Here is a 19108-nt window from a genome sequence, read left to right as displayed (position 1 = left end):
ATAAGCCTGACAACTGACATTGTCCAGTCTCCCCCCACACACCACACGCTGTCAGGCTGAAAGAAACCCAGATGTGCCCTTCCCCTTCCACAGCTGACTGATAGTCAGTGAGAATCAGAGTGTCTACAGTCAGTGTTTTATATTGAAGCAATAAGGCCAGAGGGGGTGTGGTGTATGGCCAATATACCACGACCTGGACATAGCCCTTAGCCGTGGTATATTGGTCATATATCACAAACCCCCAAGGTGCCTTAATGCTATTATAAATTGGTTACCAACGTAACCAAGGCTGTTAGCCAATCAGCATTCAGGGCTCGAACAACCCAGTTTATATTAGGGTTTATAATTAGAGGACATGTTGTCCCCCCATCCTCCAGGACACTACCACCCCCTAGGTATCCTACTGGAGGGGTGAGAGGGGCTGGGAGGGGGGTCCTGGTGTGACCCTCGTCTGTTCCCTTTCCATGGGTCTGTCCATTGCTCCATCGCTCAAACTTTCAGAGGGAATGTTGACAACCACAGAACCTCTGGAGACAGAGAATTACACAGAGTGAATGGCTATGGAACGTTGAGGTCAATTCTTTCTAGTGTTGTAAACAAACATGATGATCATTACCAACCAACCAGGCCGGGGCGAACACAGGCCTCCGTCCTTCATACAGCATTTTGATCTAATGCAGGATTAGATTGTGCGGTTGTTATTATTATTTGTCCGATGGACGGATTAGTGGTTATCACAGTAGAAAGGATTCCAGCCCCATCTCTCTCTTTATATATATCTATCCCCATCTCTCTCTCTCTCTTTATATATATGTATCCCCATCTCTCTCTCTCTCTTTATATATATGTATCCCCATCTCTCTCTCTCTCTCTTTATATATATATCTATCCCCATCTCTCTCTCTCTCTTTATATATATCTATCCCCATCTCTCTCTCTTTTATATATCTATCCCCATCTCTCTCTCTCTCTTTATATATCTATCCCCATCTCTCTCTCTCTCTTTTATATATATCTATCCTTTATATATCTATCTCTCTCTCTTTCTTTATATATCTATCCCCATCTCTCTCTCTCTCTCTTTATATATCTATCCCCATCTCTCTCTCTCTCTTTATATATATCTATCCCCATCTCTCTCTCTCTCTTTATATATATCTATCCCCATCTCTCTCTCTCTCTCTTTATATATCTATCCCCATCTCTCTCTCTCTCTCTATATATATCTATCCCCATCTCTCTCTCTCTCTCTCTTTATATATCTATCCCCATCTCTCTCTCTCTCTTTATATATATGTATCCCCATCTCTCTCTCTCTCTCTCTTTATATCTATCCCCATCTCTCTCTCTCTCTTTATATATATGTATCCCCATCTCTCTCTCTCTCTCTTTATATATATGTATCCCCATCTCTCTCTCTCTTTATATCTATCCCCATCTCTCTTTATATATCTATCCCCATCTCTCTCTCTCTTTATATATATGTATCCCCATCTCTCTCTCTCTCTTTATATATCTATCCCCATCTCTCTCTCTCTCTCTTTATATATATGTATCCCCATCTCTCTCTCTCTCTCTTTATATATATCTATCCCCATCTCTCTCTCTTTATATATATCTATCCCCATCTCTCTCTCTCTCTCTATCCCCATCTCTCAATCTATCCCCATCTCTCTCTCAATCTATCCCCTCTCTCTCTCCTCTATCCCCATCTCTCTCTATCCCCTCTCTCTCTCTTCTATCCCCATCTCTCTCTCTCCTCCCCATCCCCATCTCTCTCAATCTATCCCCATCTCTCTCTCTCTATCCCCATCTCTCTCTCGCTCTTCTTCACATCCTCCTGCACTACGTATCTCCTTCCTTCAATTCCTCCTGCACCACCTCTCTTTCACGTCCTCCTGCACCACCTATCTCCTATTCCAGGAGGGGCCAGCTCTGATATGGTGTGATCAGCTCTGATGTTGGTGTGATGTTGGCTCTGTTGCCATGTTGGCTGATATGATATGACATGTTGCCCTGATATGACATGTTGCCAGGTTGGCTGATATGACAGCCATGTTGGCTGATATGACATGTTGCCATGTTGCCTGATATGTTCGCTGATATGACAGGATGGCTGATATGACAATGACAGCCACACATATGACAATAGCCACACATATGACAATAGCCACACATATGACAATAGCCACACATATGACAATATGTTGCCACTGATATGACATATGACAATAGCCACACATATGACAATAGCTGATATGACATGTTGCCACATATGACATGTTGCCATGTAGCCTGATATGACATGTTGCCAACCATGTTGCCACATGCATACCTCCTTGCCTGATATGACATGTTGCCTGGTTGTTGCTATTGCCTGATATGACAGTCTTGACATGTTGCCCAGGTTGGCTGACATCCTGCTTCATGGTGTTGACAGGGGCTGTATGACAGGATGGCTGATATGATATGACATGTTCCATGTTCAGGTTGGCTGATATATACCATGTTGCCAGATTTTCTGATATGACTTGTTGCCTGATATGACATGTTGCCATGTTGCCTGATATGACATGTTGCCATGTTGGCTGATATGACATGTTGACCTGATATGACATGTTGCCATGTTGCCTGATATGACATGATATTGCCATGTTGCCTGATATGACATGTTGCCATGTTGGCTGATATGTTGCCTGACATGTTGCCAGGTTGGCCTGATATGATGTTGCCATGTTGCCATGTTGCCTGATATGACATGTTGCCATGTTGCTGATATGACATGTTGTTGCCTGATATGACATGTTGCCATGTTGCCTGATATGACATGTTGCCATGTTGCCTGATATGACATGTTGCCTGATATGACATGTTGCCATGTTGCCTGATATGACATGTTGCCATGTTGCCTGATATGACATGTTGCCATGTTGCCTGATATGACATGTTGCCATGTTGCCTGATATGACTGGTTGCCATGTTGGCTGATATGACAGGATGGCTGATATGACATGTTGCCTGATATGACATGTTGCCTGATATGACAGGTTGGCTGATATGACATGTTGCCTGATATGACATGTTGCCTGATATGACAGGTTGCCTGATATGACAGGTTGGCTGATATGACATGTTGCCAGGTTGGCTGATATGACATGTTGCCATGTTGGCTGATAAGACAGCATCAAGAAGATTCATACTGAATACGAGAACACTGGACAAGCTTTTTAATCCTATGGCTTCTCTAATCAAGAGCTATAAAGTGGTCGTAGTGGGACTGGCTGTGCTTCAGAGCTATCCTGAAAGCATCAAAGCTATGATGCAGCCATTCCACTATGTTTAACTGGCAAAACGGTCCCTTATCTAGGAGGTAGAAGCAGAGACCTTCAGCAGACAGAATTTAAGACACCAGTAGCATACATATGCACTGCTGTGACAAATAGGACATCAGTTGGATCTGATAGATGACATTTCCCCATGACCTTCACCTCCCAATCTGCCGGCACTTAAGGGAATATTTCTTTAACCGCAGGTTGCTAACGGCAACAGATCTAGATTTACATTTTAAGTATTTTAGCAGAATGCTCTTATCCAGAGCGAATTACAATTACAATCTCTTGCATGAAGCATTACTAAACACGCAACAAAACATAACTAACACCGTACTGTACAAACTCTAGTCCACAGAGACAATTGAGATGTTCCCAGTTCACTTCTAGCCCAGTTCAGTTCCAACTGAGTCCTGTCTCATCAGAAACATCAAGAGAGACTTTTCCACCTGCAGGGGCTGGAATGGAGGACGCACCAAAGACACTAAATACTGTATAGAGCAAGAGAACTCAGACTAACGACTGTAAATGCACCAGAGGGATCCGTGAGTCATCAAAATGAGACGCTGAGGGCCACGGCTGTGGCGAGCCCCAGAATCCGAGGAGCCTCACACGTTCTGCAGTCTCACTGTGTTCAACCTGGACAACTAGCATAGAGGTTAAAGAGGAACGTGGGTCACAGATAGAGGAGTGGAAAGATAGTGAAAGAGAGAGAAAGGAGGGGGGTAAGGATATAGATAGCGATATACTCATATATATATATAAATGAGAGAGAGAGAGAGAGAGAGAGACTGCCTCTTTGCCTGCCTGCTTCTTTGCCGGCCTGCCTGCCTCTCTCCCTGTCATGTGAGTGTGACAGTGTGAATGCACCTGTGGTCATTTCCCATGCTTCCTATATGACCCTCTATCACAAGCCACCACCTAACCACCTGTGGTAATATCTCCTGCTTTCTATATGACCTTCTATCACAAGCCACCACCTAACCACCTGTCAAACACAGTTAACCTAATGCTCTGCTGTTCCTGGGTGGCAGTGGAATGACGGATGAGAATGGCAAAAGAGGAGAGGAGGGGGGGGTTGGAGATCCCAGAAATCATTGCTGGTTTTGTCACGGAAAGCTGTCAGAGGAGAGGAGGATGATGTCTATTTAAGGAGAAAGAATTCCAGCTACTCCAGCCAATGAGAGAACAGCCATTTCCTTCCTTCCCAAAGACATAAGAAATAATTTGAGCTTTCTACATAGTTGTACCAATGCCAGCTCTGCCAGGGAGCTAGTCTATTACGCATTGTCTGTGGAATGAAACCTCCTATTGCAGAATAGACTGTCTTTACTTGATGTATATGTTCTCACAGCTTGTAAACAATGATGTCGATTCTGAGGGCTGTGGCTACGGTACAGTATGAAAGGGAAAATAATGTCATGGATGTTGAAATACGTTGACAATGATTCCCACAGATTCTAATGGTGGTAAATTAAACGACTGATATATAGGTGAACATAAACCATTACAAAAATATGTCTAATGAACTAAATTATTAGTACAGGCAGATGGCCACTACTAGGTACAGACGTGGAGTAATGAAATTGTATTGCCTGGTCTGTACAGACTTGGATGCAGAGTGAGAGAAAAGGCCATTGTCAGAGAGGGGGGAGTTACTGTGTCATATAAAAAAATATTGGTCAAGTTTGATCCTATAGCAATGAGGACCATTGCATCATCATTGGACAAACCATTTTGACCTAATAAAATCATCACGCTCAGACAGCGCTAAAAGACAATATTGTCTGTAAGGTTTACCGGCTATTCAATCACAGAATTGCGACAGAACATTAAGAGCTATTGATTCACGGACGTGTCCCACTTCCTGTAGTTAGATACATGACATCATGTGAGAAGGATCCCCAACCTATAGGCTGTAGGCTATATGGCCCGAAGCCTTCAGTGATGATCCAGTTCCCGAAGCCTCCAGTCTGCAGCCTCTGGCGACGGTCCCCAGTCCGGAGCCTCCAGCGACGGTCTCCAGTCCGGAGCCTGCAGCGACGGTCCCCAGGCCGGAACCTGCAGCGACAATCTACGGTCCGGAGGTCCTGACGACGATCCCGGCACCAGAGGCGCCACCGATGGGAAGAGGCTCAAGCGGAGCGGGGTCTGCGTCCCGCACCAGAGCCTCCACCGAGAGTAGATGCCCACCCGGACCCTCCCCTATAGGTTCAGGTTTGCGGTCGGAATCCGCACCTTTGGGGGTTACTGTCATGCCCTGACCTTAGAGATCCTTATTATTCTCTATGTTTGGTTAGGTCAGGGTGTGACGGGTGGGAAAGTCTATGTTTTCTATTTCTTTGTGTTTGGCCGAGTGTGGTTCCCAATCAGTGGCAGCTGTCAATCGTTGTCTCTGATTGGGGATCACATATAAGTTGTCATTTTCCTTTTGGGTTTTGTGGGATCTTGTTTTCTGTTTTAGTGTTTCTGCCTGACAGAACTGTGCGCTTTCGTTTTCACGTTAGTTAATTTGTTTGTGTGTTTTTTAAAATAAAAGAATCATGAACACTTTCCACGCTGCGCTTTGATCCACTCTTCCTTCGACAAACGAGAGCCGTAACAGGCGGGGGTGTATGCCTTACGATTAACGAGTCATGGTGTAATCATAACAACATACAGGACCTCAAGTCCTTTTGCTCACCTGACCTAGAATTCCTTACAATCAACTGCTGACCGCATCATCTACCAAGAGAATTATCTTCGATTATAATCACAGTCGTGTATTTCCCCCCCAAGCAGACACCTCGACGGCCCTGAAAAAACTTTATTGGACTCTATGTAAACTGGAAACCACATATCCCGAGGCTGCATTTATTGTAGCCGGGGATTTTAACAAGGCTAATCTGAAAACAAGGCTCCCTAAATGTTATCAGCATATCGAATGCGCGACCTGGGCTGGTAAAATTCTGGATCATTGTAACTCTAACTTCCGCGATGCATACAAAGCCCTCCCTCGCCCTCCTTTCGGCAAATCTGACCACGACTCAATTTATTTGCATATAGACAGAAACAAAAACAGGAAACGCCCATGCTCAGGTCTGTTCAACGCTGGTCCGACCAATCTGATTCCATGCTTCAAGATTGCTTCGATCACGTGGACTGGGATATGTTCCGGATAGCGCCGAACAACAACATTGATGTATATGCTGATTCGGTGAGCGAGTTAATTAGCAAGTGCATCAGTGATGTTCTACCCACGCCGACTATTAAAAACCTTCCCCAACCAGAAACCGTGGATTGATGGCAGCATTCGCACAAAACTGAAAGCGAGAACCACTGCTTTTAATCAGGGCAAGGTGACCGGAAACATGACTGAATACAAACAGTGTAGCTATTACCTCTGCAAGGCAATCAAACAAGCTAAGCGGCAGTATAGAGACAAAGTAGAGTCGCAACTCAATGGCTCAGACACGAGAGGTATGTGGCAGAGTCTACAGTCAGTCACGGACTACAAAAGAAAACCAGCCCCGTCGCGGACCCCGATGTCTTGCTCCCAGACAAACTAAACAACTTTTTTTCTCGCTTTGAGGACAATACAGTGCCACCAACACGGCCCGCTACCAAAACCTGCAGACTTTCCTTCACCGCAGCCAACGTGAGTAAAACATTTAAACGTGTTAACACTCGCAATGCTGCCGGCCCAGACGGCATCCCTAGCCACATCCTCAGAGCATGCGCAGACCAGCCGGCTGGTGTGTTTAGGGACATATTCAATTAATCCCTATCCCAGTCTGCTGTTCCCACATGCTTCAAGAGGGCAACCATTGTTCCTGTTCCCAAGAAAGCTAAGGTAACTGAGCTAAATGACTATCGCCCCGTAGCACTCACTTCCGTCATCATGAACTGCTTTGAGAGACTAGTCAAGGATCATATCACCTCCACCCTACCTAAAACCCTAGACCCACTCCAATTTGCTTACCGCCCCAATAGGTCCACAGATGACGCAATTGCAATCACACTGCCCTAACCCATCTGGACAAGAGGAATACCTATGTAAGAATGCTGTTCATTGACTACAGCTCAGCATTTAACACCATAGTACCCTCCAAACTCGTCATTAAGCTCGAGACCCTGGGTCTCGCCCCCATGACTGTGTGGCCATGCACACCTCCAACTCAATCAACAAGTTTGCAGACCACACTACAGTGGTAGGCTTGATTACCAACAACGACGAGATAGCCTACAGGGAGGAGGTGAGGGCCCTCGGAGTGTGGTGTCAAAATAACCTCACACTCAACGTCAACAAAACAAAGGAGATGATCATGGACTTCAGGAAACAGCAGAGGGAGCACCCCCCCCCCCCTATGCACATCAACGGGACAGTAGTGGAGAAGGTGGAAAGTTTTGAGTTCCTCAGCGTATATACATCACAGACAAACTGAAATGGTCCACCCACACAGACACGTGGTGAATAGCGCCTCTTCAATCTCAGGAGGCTGAAGAAATGTGGCTTGTCACCAAAAACACTCACAAACTTTTACAGATGCACAATTGAGAGCATCCTATCGGGCTGTATCACCGCCTGGTACGGCAACTGCACCGCCCACAACCGCAAGGCTCTCCAGAGGGTAGTGAGGTCTGCACAACACATCACCGGGGGCAAACTACCTGCCCTCCATGGACACCTACACCACCCGATGTCACAGGAAGGCCAAAAAGATCATCAAGGAAAACAACCACCCGAGCCACTGCCTGTTCACCCCGCTATCATCCAGAAGGCGAGGTCAGTACAGGTGCATCAAAGCAGGGACCGAGAGACTGACAAACAGCTTCTATCTCAAGGCCATCAGTCTATTAAATAGCCATCACTAACATTGAGTGGCTGCTGCCAACATACTGACTCAAATCTCTAACCACTTTAATAATTGAAAATTGGATGTAATAAATGTATCACCAGTCACTTTAAACAATGCCACTTTATATAATGTTTACATACCCTACATTACTCATCTCAGGGTAGTCTAGTGGTTAGAGCATTGGACTAGTAACCGACGAGGTACAAATCTGTCATTCTGCCCCTGAACAGGCAGTTAACCCACTGTTCCTAGGCCGTCATTGAAATTAAGAATTTGTTCTTAACTGACTTGCCTAGTTAGATATTACTGCGTGGTCGGAATGAGAAGCACAAGCATTTCGCTACACTCGCAATAACATCTGCTAACCATGTGTATGTGACCCCCAAAAAATGATTTGATTTGAATTGTCTCAAGGCTTAAAAATCCTTTTTAACCTGTCTCCTCCCCTTCATCTACACGGATTGAAGTAGATTTGATAAGGGATTAGGGCTGTTTCGGTATTACCTGTATTACTGCTACACAGGCTGAGTCACGGTAATCTCTTCTTATGCACTCTGGACATGCTTTAGTAGTTCCCAACTCAGTAATTTCATCAGGTCGTAATGGCCTTGTACTCAGGTCTCTATTGTCCCTCCATCAGGTCCTAATGACCTGGTACTCAGGGCTCCGTTGTTCCTCCATCAGGTCCGAATGGCCTGGTACTCAGAGCTCTATTGTTCCTCCATCATGTCCTAATGGACTGGTACTCAGGTCTCTATTGTCCCTCCATCAGGTCCTAATGGCCTGGTACTCAGGGCTCTATTGTCCCTCCATCAGGTCCTAACGGCCTGGTACTCAGAGCTCTATTGTCCCTCCATCAGGTCCTAATGGCCTGGTACTCAGGGCTCTATTGTCCCTCCATCAGGTCCTAATGGCCTGGTACTCAGGGCTCTATTGTCCCTCCATCAGGTCCTAACAGCCTGGTACTCAGAGCTCTATTGTCCCTCCATCAGGTCCTAACAGCCTGGTACTCAGGGCTCTATTGTCCCTCTAACCACTCTGACATCAATGCAAATGCAATGGAAAATCACATCAAACACTTACTATCAAAACAGTATAGTGCTTTTTAAAACTCACCTCACTGTGATGATCAATATCTATCCTACCCGGTCTTTCTAAGGTTTTCGAAAGCCAAGTTAACAAACAGATTACTGACCATTTCGAATCCCACCATACCTTCTCCACTATGCAATCTGGTTTCAGAGCTGGTCATGGGTGCAAGTCAATAATACCATTAGCTATAGTTAATAACACCATTAGCTACAGTCAATAACACCATTAACTATAGTCAATAACACCATTAACTATAGTCAATAACACCATTAACTATAGTCAATAACACCATTAACTATAGTCAATAACACCATTAGCTAAAGTTAGTAACACCATTAGCTATAGTTATTAACACCATTAGCTATAGTTATTAACACCATTAGCTATAGTTATTAACACCATTAGCTATAGTTATTAACACCATTAGCTAAAGTTAGTAACACCATTAGCTATAGTTATTAACACCATTAACTATAGTCAATAACACCATTAGCTATAGTTATTAACACCATTAGCTATAGTTATTAACACCATTAGCTATAGTCAATAACACCATTAACTATAGTCAATAACACCATTAACTATAGTCAATAACACCATTAGCTATAGTTATTAACACCATTAACTATAGTCAATAACACCATTAACTATAGTAAATAACACCATTAACTATAGTAAATAACACCATTAACTATAGTAAATAACACCATTAGCTAAAGTTATTAACACCATTAACTATAGTCAGTAACACCATTAGCTATAGTCAATAACACCATTAGCTATAGTTATTAACACCATTAACTATAGTAAATAACACCATTAGCTATAGTCAATAACACCATTAGCTATAGTTATAACACCATTAACTATAGTAAATAACACCATTAACTATAGTTATTAACACCATTAACTATAGTCAATAACACCATTAACTATAGTAAATAACACCATTAACTATAGTAAATAACACCATTAACTATAGTAAATAACACCATTAACTATAGTAAATAACACCATTAACTATAGTAAATAACACCATTAACTATAGTCAATAACACCATTAGCTATAGTCAATAACACCATTAGCTATAGTTATTAACACCATTAACTATAGTCAATAACACCATTAACTATAGTAAATAACACCATTAACTATAGTAAATAACACCATTAACTATAGTAAATAACACCATTAACTATAGTAAATAACACCATTAACTATAGTAAATAACACCATTAACTATAGTAAATAACACCATTAACTATAGTCAATAACACCATTAACTATAGTGCCTCTTTGCTTGAAAGACCTTGCAAGCGTGTGCGAGCAAGGAGGTCTACAAACCTGACTCAGTAACTTCAGCTCTGTCAGGAGGAATGGGTCCACATTCATCCAACTTATTGTGAGAAGCTTGTGGAAGGCTAACCAAAACGTTTTACCCAAGTTAAACCATTTGAAGGCAATGCTACCAAATACTAATCAAGTGTATGTAAACTTCTGACCCACTGGGAATGTGATGAAAGAAATAAAAGCTGAAATAAATCATTCTCTCTACTATTATTCTGACATTTCACATTCTTAAAATAAAGTGGTGATCCTAACTGACCTAATACAGGGAATTTTTACCAGGATTAAATGTCAGGAAATGTGAAAATCTGAGTTTAAATTAATTTGGCTAAGGTGTATGTAAACTTCTGACTTCAACTGTTCAGTGGTGTAATGATGTGCAAATAGTTGAAGTACAAAAGGGGAAAAATTAACATAAATAGGTATTTACCATGGTGTTTGTTCTTGGTTGCCCTTTTCTTGTGGCAACAGGTCACAAATATTGCTGCTGTGATTGCACACTGTGGTATTTCACCCAGTAGATATGGGAGTTTATCAAAATTGAATTTGTTTTTTAATTCTTTGTGGGTCTGTGTAATCTGAGGGAAATATGTGTCTCTAATATAGTCATAAATTTGGCAGGAGGTTAGGAAGTGCAGCTCAGTTTCCACCTCATTTTGTGGGTAGTTTGCACACAACTTGTCTTCTCTTGAGAGCCAGGTCTGCCTTCAGCGGCCTTTCTCAATAGCAAGGCTATGCTCACTGAGTGTGAACATAGTAAAGCTTTCCTTAAGTTTGGGTCCGTCCCAGTGGTCAGGTATTCTGACACTGTGTACTCTCTGTTTAGGGCCAAATAGCATTCTAGTTTGCTCAGTTTTTTTGTTAATTCTTTCTCATGTGTCAAGTAATTATCTTTTGTTTTCTCACAATTTGGTTGGGTCTAATTGTGTTGCTGTCCTGGGGCTCTGTGGGGTCTGTTTGTGAACAGAGCCCCAGGACCAGCTTGCTTAGGGGACTCTTCTCTAGGTTCTCTAGGTTCATCTCTCTGTAGGTGATGGCTTTGTTATGGAAGGTTTGGGAATCGCTTCCTTTTAGGTGGTTGTAGAATTTAACGGCTCTTTGCTGGATTTTGATAATAAATGGGTATCGGCCTAATTCTGCTCTGCATGCATTATTTGGTGTTCTACGTTGTACACAGAGGATATTTTTGCAGAATTATGCATGCAGAGTCTCAATTTGGTGTTTGTCCCATTTTGTGAAATCTTGGTTGGTGAGCGGACCCCAGACCTCACAGCCTTAAAGAGCAATGGGTTCTATGAATGATTCAAGTATTTTTAGCCAGATCCTAATTGGTATGTTGAATTTTATTTTCCTTTTGATGGCATAGAATGCCCTTCTTGCCTTATCTCTCAGATCGTTCACAGCTTTGTGGAAGTTACCTGTGGCGCTGATGTTTAGGCCAAGGTATGTATAGTTTTTTTGTGTGCTCTAGGGCAAAGGTGTTTAGATGGAATTTGTATTTGTGGACCTGGCGACTGGACCTTTTTTGGAACACCATTATTTTGGTCTTACTGAGATTTACTGTCAGGATCCAGGTCTGGCAGAATCTGTGCAGAATATCCAGGTGCTGCTGTAGGCCCTCCTTGGTTGGTTACAGAAGCACCAGATCATCAGCAAACAGAAGCCATTTGACTTCAGATTCTAGTAGGGTGAGGCCAGGTGCTGCAGACTTTTCTAGTGCCCGCGCCAATTCGTTGATATATATGTTGAAGAGGGTGGGGCTCAAGCTGCATCCCTGTCTCACCTCACGGGCCCGTGGGAAGAAATGTGTGTTTTTTTGCCTATTTTAACCGCACACTTGTTGTTTGTGTACGTTTTACCCCCAACACCACTTTCCATCAATTTGTATAGCAGACCCTCATGCCAAATTGAGTCAATGGCTTTTTTTGAAAAAAAAACAAAGCATGAGAAGACTTTGCCTTTGTTTTTGTTTGTTTGTTTGGTTGTCAATTAGGGTGTGCAGGGTGAATACATGGTCTGTTGTACGGTAATTTGGTAAAAAGCCAATTTGAGATTTGCTCAGTACATTGTTTTCACTGAGGAAATGTACGAGTCTGCTGTTAATGATAATGCAGAGGATTTTTCCAAGGTTGCTGTTGATGCATATCCCACGGTAGTTATTGGGGTCAAGTTTGTCTCCACTTTTGTGGATTGGGGTGATCAGTCCTTGGTTCCAAATATTGGGGAAGATGCCAGAGCTAAGGATGATGTTAAATAGTTTTAGTATAGCCAATTAGATTTTGTTGTCTGTATATTTGATAATTTCATTAAGGTACCATCAACAACACATGCCGTTTTGGGTTGGAGGGTTTTTATCTTGTCCTGAAGCTCATTCAAGGTCATTGGAGAATCCAGTGGGTTCTGGTAGTCTTTAATAGTTGATTCTAAGATTTTTATTTGATCATGTATATGTTTTTGCTCTTTATTCTTTGTTATAGAGCCAAAAAGATTGGAGAAGTGGTTTAACCATACATCTCCATTTTGGATAGATAATTCTTTGTGTTGTTGTTTGTTTAGTGTTTTCCAATTTTCCCAGAAGTGGTTAGAGTCTATGGATTCTTCAATTATATTGAGCTGATTTCTGACATGCTGTTCCTTCTTTTTCCGGAGTGTATTTCTGTATTGTTTTAGTGATTCACCATAGTGAAGGCGTAGACTCAGGTTTTCCGGGTGTCTATGTTTTTGGTTGGGCAGGTTCCTCCATTTCTTTCTTAGATTTTTGCATTCTTCATCAAACCATTTGTCACTGTTGTTAATTTTCTTTAGTTTTCTATTTGAGATTTTTAGATCTGATAGGGAAGCTGAGAGGTCAAATACACTGTTAAGATTTTCTACTGCCAAGTCTCTGTCTGTCTCTCTCACTCTGTCTTTCTCACTGTCTTTCTCTCTCGCTCTCTCTGTCTGTCTCTATCACTCCTCTCTCTGTCTCAGTTCATCAGTGGCATTGTGACAGCCTCAATGGAGACTAAGTCTCTTATTAGCTCTTAATGTTAACCATGGATCAGGTTTCACCAAGAGAGAGAAAGAGAGAGAGAGAGAGAGTAACAGAGAGCGAGAAAGAGTTAACAAATGTGTGGGTGGGTGTGATAGAGAGACAACACCAGTGTACATTCTGCCAGGGCCATTCTGAAAACCACAGCTTTCTCCAAGGACATAAAGTGTGTGTGTGTGTGTGTGTGTGTGTGTGTGTGGCTGCGTGATTGTCTGTGGTGTGTGTGTGTGTGTGTGTGGCTGCGTGATTGTCTGTGTGTGGCTGCATGATTGTCTGTGTGTAAGAGGCCCTTGGAAACAAACACCAAGGCTGCTCTAATGCTGTACCCCCCCCCCCTCCTTATAACCCCCTCCTTATAACATACAGTACAGTTTTTGATGAGTACTGACTGTCAGTCTATCAGCTCATCATATAACATTTACAGTACAGTTTTTGATGAGCTGATAGACTGACTGTACATGTTATATGATGAGCTGATAGACTGACTGTACATGTTATATGATGAGCTGATAGACTGACTGTACATGTTATATGATGAGCTGATAGACTGACTGTACATGTTATATGATGAGCTGATAGACTGACTGTACATGTTATATGATGAGCTGATAGACTGACTGTACATGTTATATGATGAGCTGATAGACTGACTGTACATGTTATATGATGAGCTGATAGACTGATTGTACATGTTATATGATGAGCTGATAGACTGATTGTACATGTTATATGATGAGCTGATAGACTGACTGTACATGTTATATGATGAGCTGATAGACTGACTGTACATGTTATATGATGAGCTGATAGACTGATACTGTAATGTATCACAAAGGGAAAACCAGTCACAAGCTGTTCAGTGATGCGAGCCTACCAGGTGAGCTAAATGCGGGCTTCGAGGCTAGCAACACTGAACTATGCATGAGAGCACCAGCTGTTCTGGACGACTGTGTGATTTCTCACCTGGACAAAAGTAACACCTACGTGAGAATGCTTTTCATTGACTACAGCTCAGTGTTCAACACCAAAGTGCTCTCCAAGCTCATCACTAAGCTAAGGACCTTGGGATCTCCCTCTGCAACTGGATTCCGGACTTCCTGGCGGGCCACCCTCAGGTGGTGAGGGTAGGCAACAACCCATTCGTCACTCTGACCCTCAACACGGGGCCCCTGCATTGTTGGGAAGATCCCGTAGGTAAGCATTTCACTGTTAGTCTACACCTGCTGTTTTCCAAGCATGTGACAAATAACATTTGATTTGATTTGAAGCAGGTACTGTACAGGCAATTATGGAATATTCAGATTCACACACTCACAGATGTTTACACATACCCATATATGCAGGTGCACACACACAGGTGTGCACACAAACGCACACACACAGCCCTCTGCCATAATGACAAAACATTACAGAGCATAAAAATCACTCATGAGTCCTCTATCTGAATCAGTGAGCGATGAACTCAATACCTCCTCTATCTGAGTCAATGAGAAATTAACTCAAAACCTCCTCTATCTGAGTCAAGGAACACAATACCTCTATCTGAGTCAATGAGAAATTAACTCAAAACCTCCTCTATCTGAGTCAATGAACACAATACCTCCTCTAATTGAGTCAATGAGACGTGAACTCAATACCTCCTCTATCTGAGTCAATGAACACAATACCTATCTGAGTCAATGAGAAATTAACTCAAAACCTCCTCTATCTGAGTCAATGAACACAATACCTCCTCTATCTGAGTCAATGAGAAATTAACTCAAAACCTCCTCTATCTGAGTCAAGGAACACAATACCTCTATCTGAGTCAATGAGAAATTAACTCAAAACCTCCTCTATCTGAGTCAATGAACACAATACCTCCTCTAATTGAGTCAATGAGACGTGAACTCAATACCTCCTCTAATTGAGTCAATGAGAGGTGAACTCAATTCATCCTCTATCTGAGTCAATGAACAGAATACATCCTCTATCTGAGTCAATGAGAGATGAATTCAATACATCCTCTATCTGAGTCATTGAGACATGAACTCAATGTCCTAAACTAGAGTATATTTACTAATGCCAAGACAACAATAACATGGCCTGTATTGCATCGTTGACAGCTGATCCACAGGTACAGACAGACAGACAGACAGACAGACAGACAGACAGACAGACAGACAGACAGACAGACAGACAGACAGACAGACAGACAGACAGAATGACTTCAGCACAACACTTTGGCAACCATCACACTCTGAATGACTAAAAAGGTAACCTACAGGTGTGAGGTAGGTACCCCCTTACCAGTGGTGGAGTGGAGGCTCTCCAGGCTCCAATAATGTGAGAGGACCCCTCTGAGAGTACCTCCTAGGCTCCCCATCCCTCCTCCTCCTCCTGCTCCCCATTTTTCCCCCATCCCTCCTCCTACTCCTCTTCCACCTCCCTCGGTGGGGGTACCGCTGTCCGAATCCGAACCAGGAGATCCAGGGGAGAGTCCAGAGCTGGTGCTGCCACTGCTGTCCCCGGGCACGGGCCCCTCAGAGCTCTGCTGGGTCCGCATCAGAACAGCCCCCCGAACACAGATCCTGGACCTTGGCACTGGAGCCTGGTAGTGGTCAAGGTAGGTGTTTCCCCCAGTCCGAGGAAGGTTAATCTGGGTAAGTAGATAGGTAAGAATGCTGTAGCCTCTACCTGGACCGTACAGCTCCAGCTCTGTGTGTCAGTGAGCTCCAGTCAGTCAGTGAGTGCTTCCAGTCTCGGCTGTTGCTCCTCTCTCTGGCTCTGCTCTGCACTCAACGGCTGCTGCGCCTCTCTCTCTCTCCCCCTCTCTCTGGCTCTGCACTCAACGGCTGCTGCGCTCTCTCTCTCTCTCTCTCTCTCTCTCTCTCTCTCTCTCTCTCTCTCTCTCTCTCTCTCTCTCTCTCTCTCTCTCTCTCTCTCTCTCTCTCTCTCTCTCTCTCTCTCTCTCTCTCTCTCTCTCTCTCTCTCTCACACTCCCTCCCACTCCCACACTCCACTCCCTCTCCCACTCCCTCACACTCCCACACACACACACACACACACACACACACACACACACACACACACACACACACACACACACACACACACACACACACACACACCCCAGTGGGGCTCCACTAGGTGGGTTCTGTGGCTCTGCAGTGTGACTTGCCTGGCTGCAGCTGATGGCTGATCGCTCTGTAATATCTTGGTGCAGTGCTATTATGGTGGGACTGAAAATATCCCCCTCCTCCCCTGTCTAACCCCTCCTCCCCTCCATCTCCCCGGTCCTGTCTACCCCTGCCCTCTCCCCTCTCATGTCCTCTGCTGTTTCTAAAGCATTGCTGTTGTTATATATATATGTGTGTGTGTGTGTGTGTGTGTGTGTATGGGGGTGTGTGTGTGTGCACATGCGTGTGTGTATTGTCAATAGAAAGTCAGGCTGTTGAAACCTGGCAGTCATGGCTAAAGCTCCCAATGCATTTGAACCTGTCAGGGAGGAGAGGCTTTGAGAGATGTGATTTCCTGCCTCTGACAGGGCAGGGAGTGCAGAATCATCGGCTTAAACAGTTACAAGCATTCCTACTAATGCCTTGAGAAAGAGAGAGATAGGGATGGAATGAGGGAGTGAGGTAGAGAGGGAAGAGGGGATGGAATGAGAGAGGGAGGGAGGGAGGAGGTAGAGAGGGAGGGAGGGAGGGAGGTAGGTAGAGCGGGAATGAGGGATGGAAGGAGAGAGGGAGGGAGGGAGGTAGAGAGGGAATGAGGGATGGAAAGGAGGGGGAGAGGGAGGGAGGGAGGTAGAGGGAGGGAGGGAGGGAGGGATGGAATGAGGGAGGGAGGGAGGTAGGTAGAGAGAATGAGGGATGGAAGGAGAGAGGGAGGGAGGGAGGTAGAGAGGGAATGAGGGATGGAAGGAGAGAGGGAGGGAGGAGGGAGCGGGAATGAGGGATGGAAGGAGAGAGGGAGGGAGGGAGGTAGAGAGGGAATGAGGGATGGAAGGGAGAGGGAGGGAATAGAGAGGGAATGAGGGATGGAAGGAGAGAGGGAGGGAGGGAGGTAGAGAGGGAGGGAATGAGGGATGGAAGGAGAGAGGGAGGGGGGGAGGTAGAGAGGGAATGAGGGATGGAAGGAGAGAGGCAAGGAGGGAGAGAGGCAAGGAGGGAGGTAGAGAGGGAGGGAGGAAGAGAGGAAATGAAAGTGAGGGGCTTACCTGATCCACTGCTCTATATTACTGTAAACATTATAAACACCATGTACTCCTACTGAGGTATACTCTATCTGTACAATCCAACAGCTCTGATATAACTTTGCAAAGAATCAAATCAAATACATTATATAAGGTAGCATTGTTTAAAGTGGCTAGTGATATATTTACATCATTTCCCATCAATTCCCATGATTAAAGTGGCTGGAGTAGAGTCAGTGTCATTGACAGTGTGTTGGCAGTAGCCACTCAATGTTAGTGGTGGCTGTTTAACAGTCTGATGGCCTTGAGATAGAAGCTGTTTTTCAGTCTCTCGGTCCCAGCTTTGATGCACCTGTACTGACCTCGCCTTCTGGATGGCAGCGGGGTGAACAGGCAGTGGCTCGGGTGGTTGATGTCCTTGATGATCTTTATGGCCTTCCTGTAGCATCGGGTGGTGTAGGTGTCCTGGAGGGCAGGTAGTTTGCCCCCGGTGATGCGTTGTGCAGACCTCACTACCCTCTGGAGAGCCTTACGGTTGAGGGCGGTGCAGTTGCCATACCAGGCGGTGATACAGCCCGCCAGGATGCTCTCGATTGTGCATCTGTAGAAGTTTGTGAGTGCTTTTGGTGACAAGCCGAATTTCTTCAGCCTCCTGAGGTTGAAGAGGCGCTGCTGCGCCTTCCTCACGATGCTGTCTGTGTGAGTGGACCAATTCAGTTTGTCTGTGATGTGTATGCCGAGGAACTTAAAACTTGCTACCCTCTCCACTACTGTTCCATCGATGTGGATGGGGGTGTTCCCTCTGGTGTTTCCTGAAGTCCACAATCATCTCCTTAGTTTTGTTGACGTTGAGTGTGAGGTTATTTTCCTGACACCACACTCCGAGGGCCCTCACCTCCTCACCTCCTCCCTGTAGGCCGTCTCGTCGTTGTTGGTGATCAAGCCTAAGTACCCAGTTGCACAGGGCGGGGGTCGAGACCCAGGGTCTCGAGCTTGATGACGAGCTTGGAGGGTACTATGGTGTTGAATGCCGAGCTGTAGTCGATGAACAGCATTCTCACATAGGTATTCCTCTTGTCCAGATGGGTTAGGGCAGTGTGCAGTGTGGTTGAGATTGCATCGTCTGTGGACCTATTTGGGCGGTAAGCAAATTGGAGTGGGTCAAGGGTGTCAGGTAGGGTGGAGGTGATATGGTCCTTGACTAGTCTCTCAAAGCACTTCATGATGACGGATGTGAGTGCTACGGGGCGGTAGTCGTTTAGCTCAGTTACCTTAGCTTTCTTGGGAACAGGA

The 19108-nt window shown here is 44.5% G+C and overlaps 1 protein-coding gene across 4 annotated transcripts in view; it reads right to left on the bottom strand.

The window, feature by feature from the left end:
* The window catches only part of LOC112227462 (rho guanine nucleotide exchange factor 4), a 103189-nt gene that overhangs the window by 58589 nt on the left and 25492 nt on the right, over positions 1–19108 (bottom strand). Inside the window, exon 1 of one of the 4 annotated variants that reach the window (XM_042308420.1) lies at positions 15928–16438. The exons of the other annotated variants lie outside the window; for them this stretch is intronic. Coding sequence (XP_042164354.1) covers positions 15928–16183 — 256 coding nt within the window. The 5' untranslated portion in view covers positions 16184–16438. Of the gene's footprint in view, positions 1–15927; positions 16439–19108 lie in introns of those variants that run through there. 4 annotated transcript variants of the gene reach the window in all.

This window comes from Oncorhynchus tshawytscha, linkage group LG29, assembly GCF_018296145.1.
Source record: "Oncorhynchus tshawytscha isolate Ot180627B linkage group LG29, Otsh_v2.0, whole genome shotgun sequence".
NCBI lineage: Eukaryota > Metazoa > Chordata > Actinopteri > Salmoniformes > Salmonidae > Oncorhynchus > Oncorhynchus tshawytscha.
This window is presented reverse-complemented; position numbering and strand designations above follow the sequence as displayed.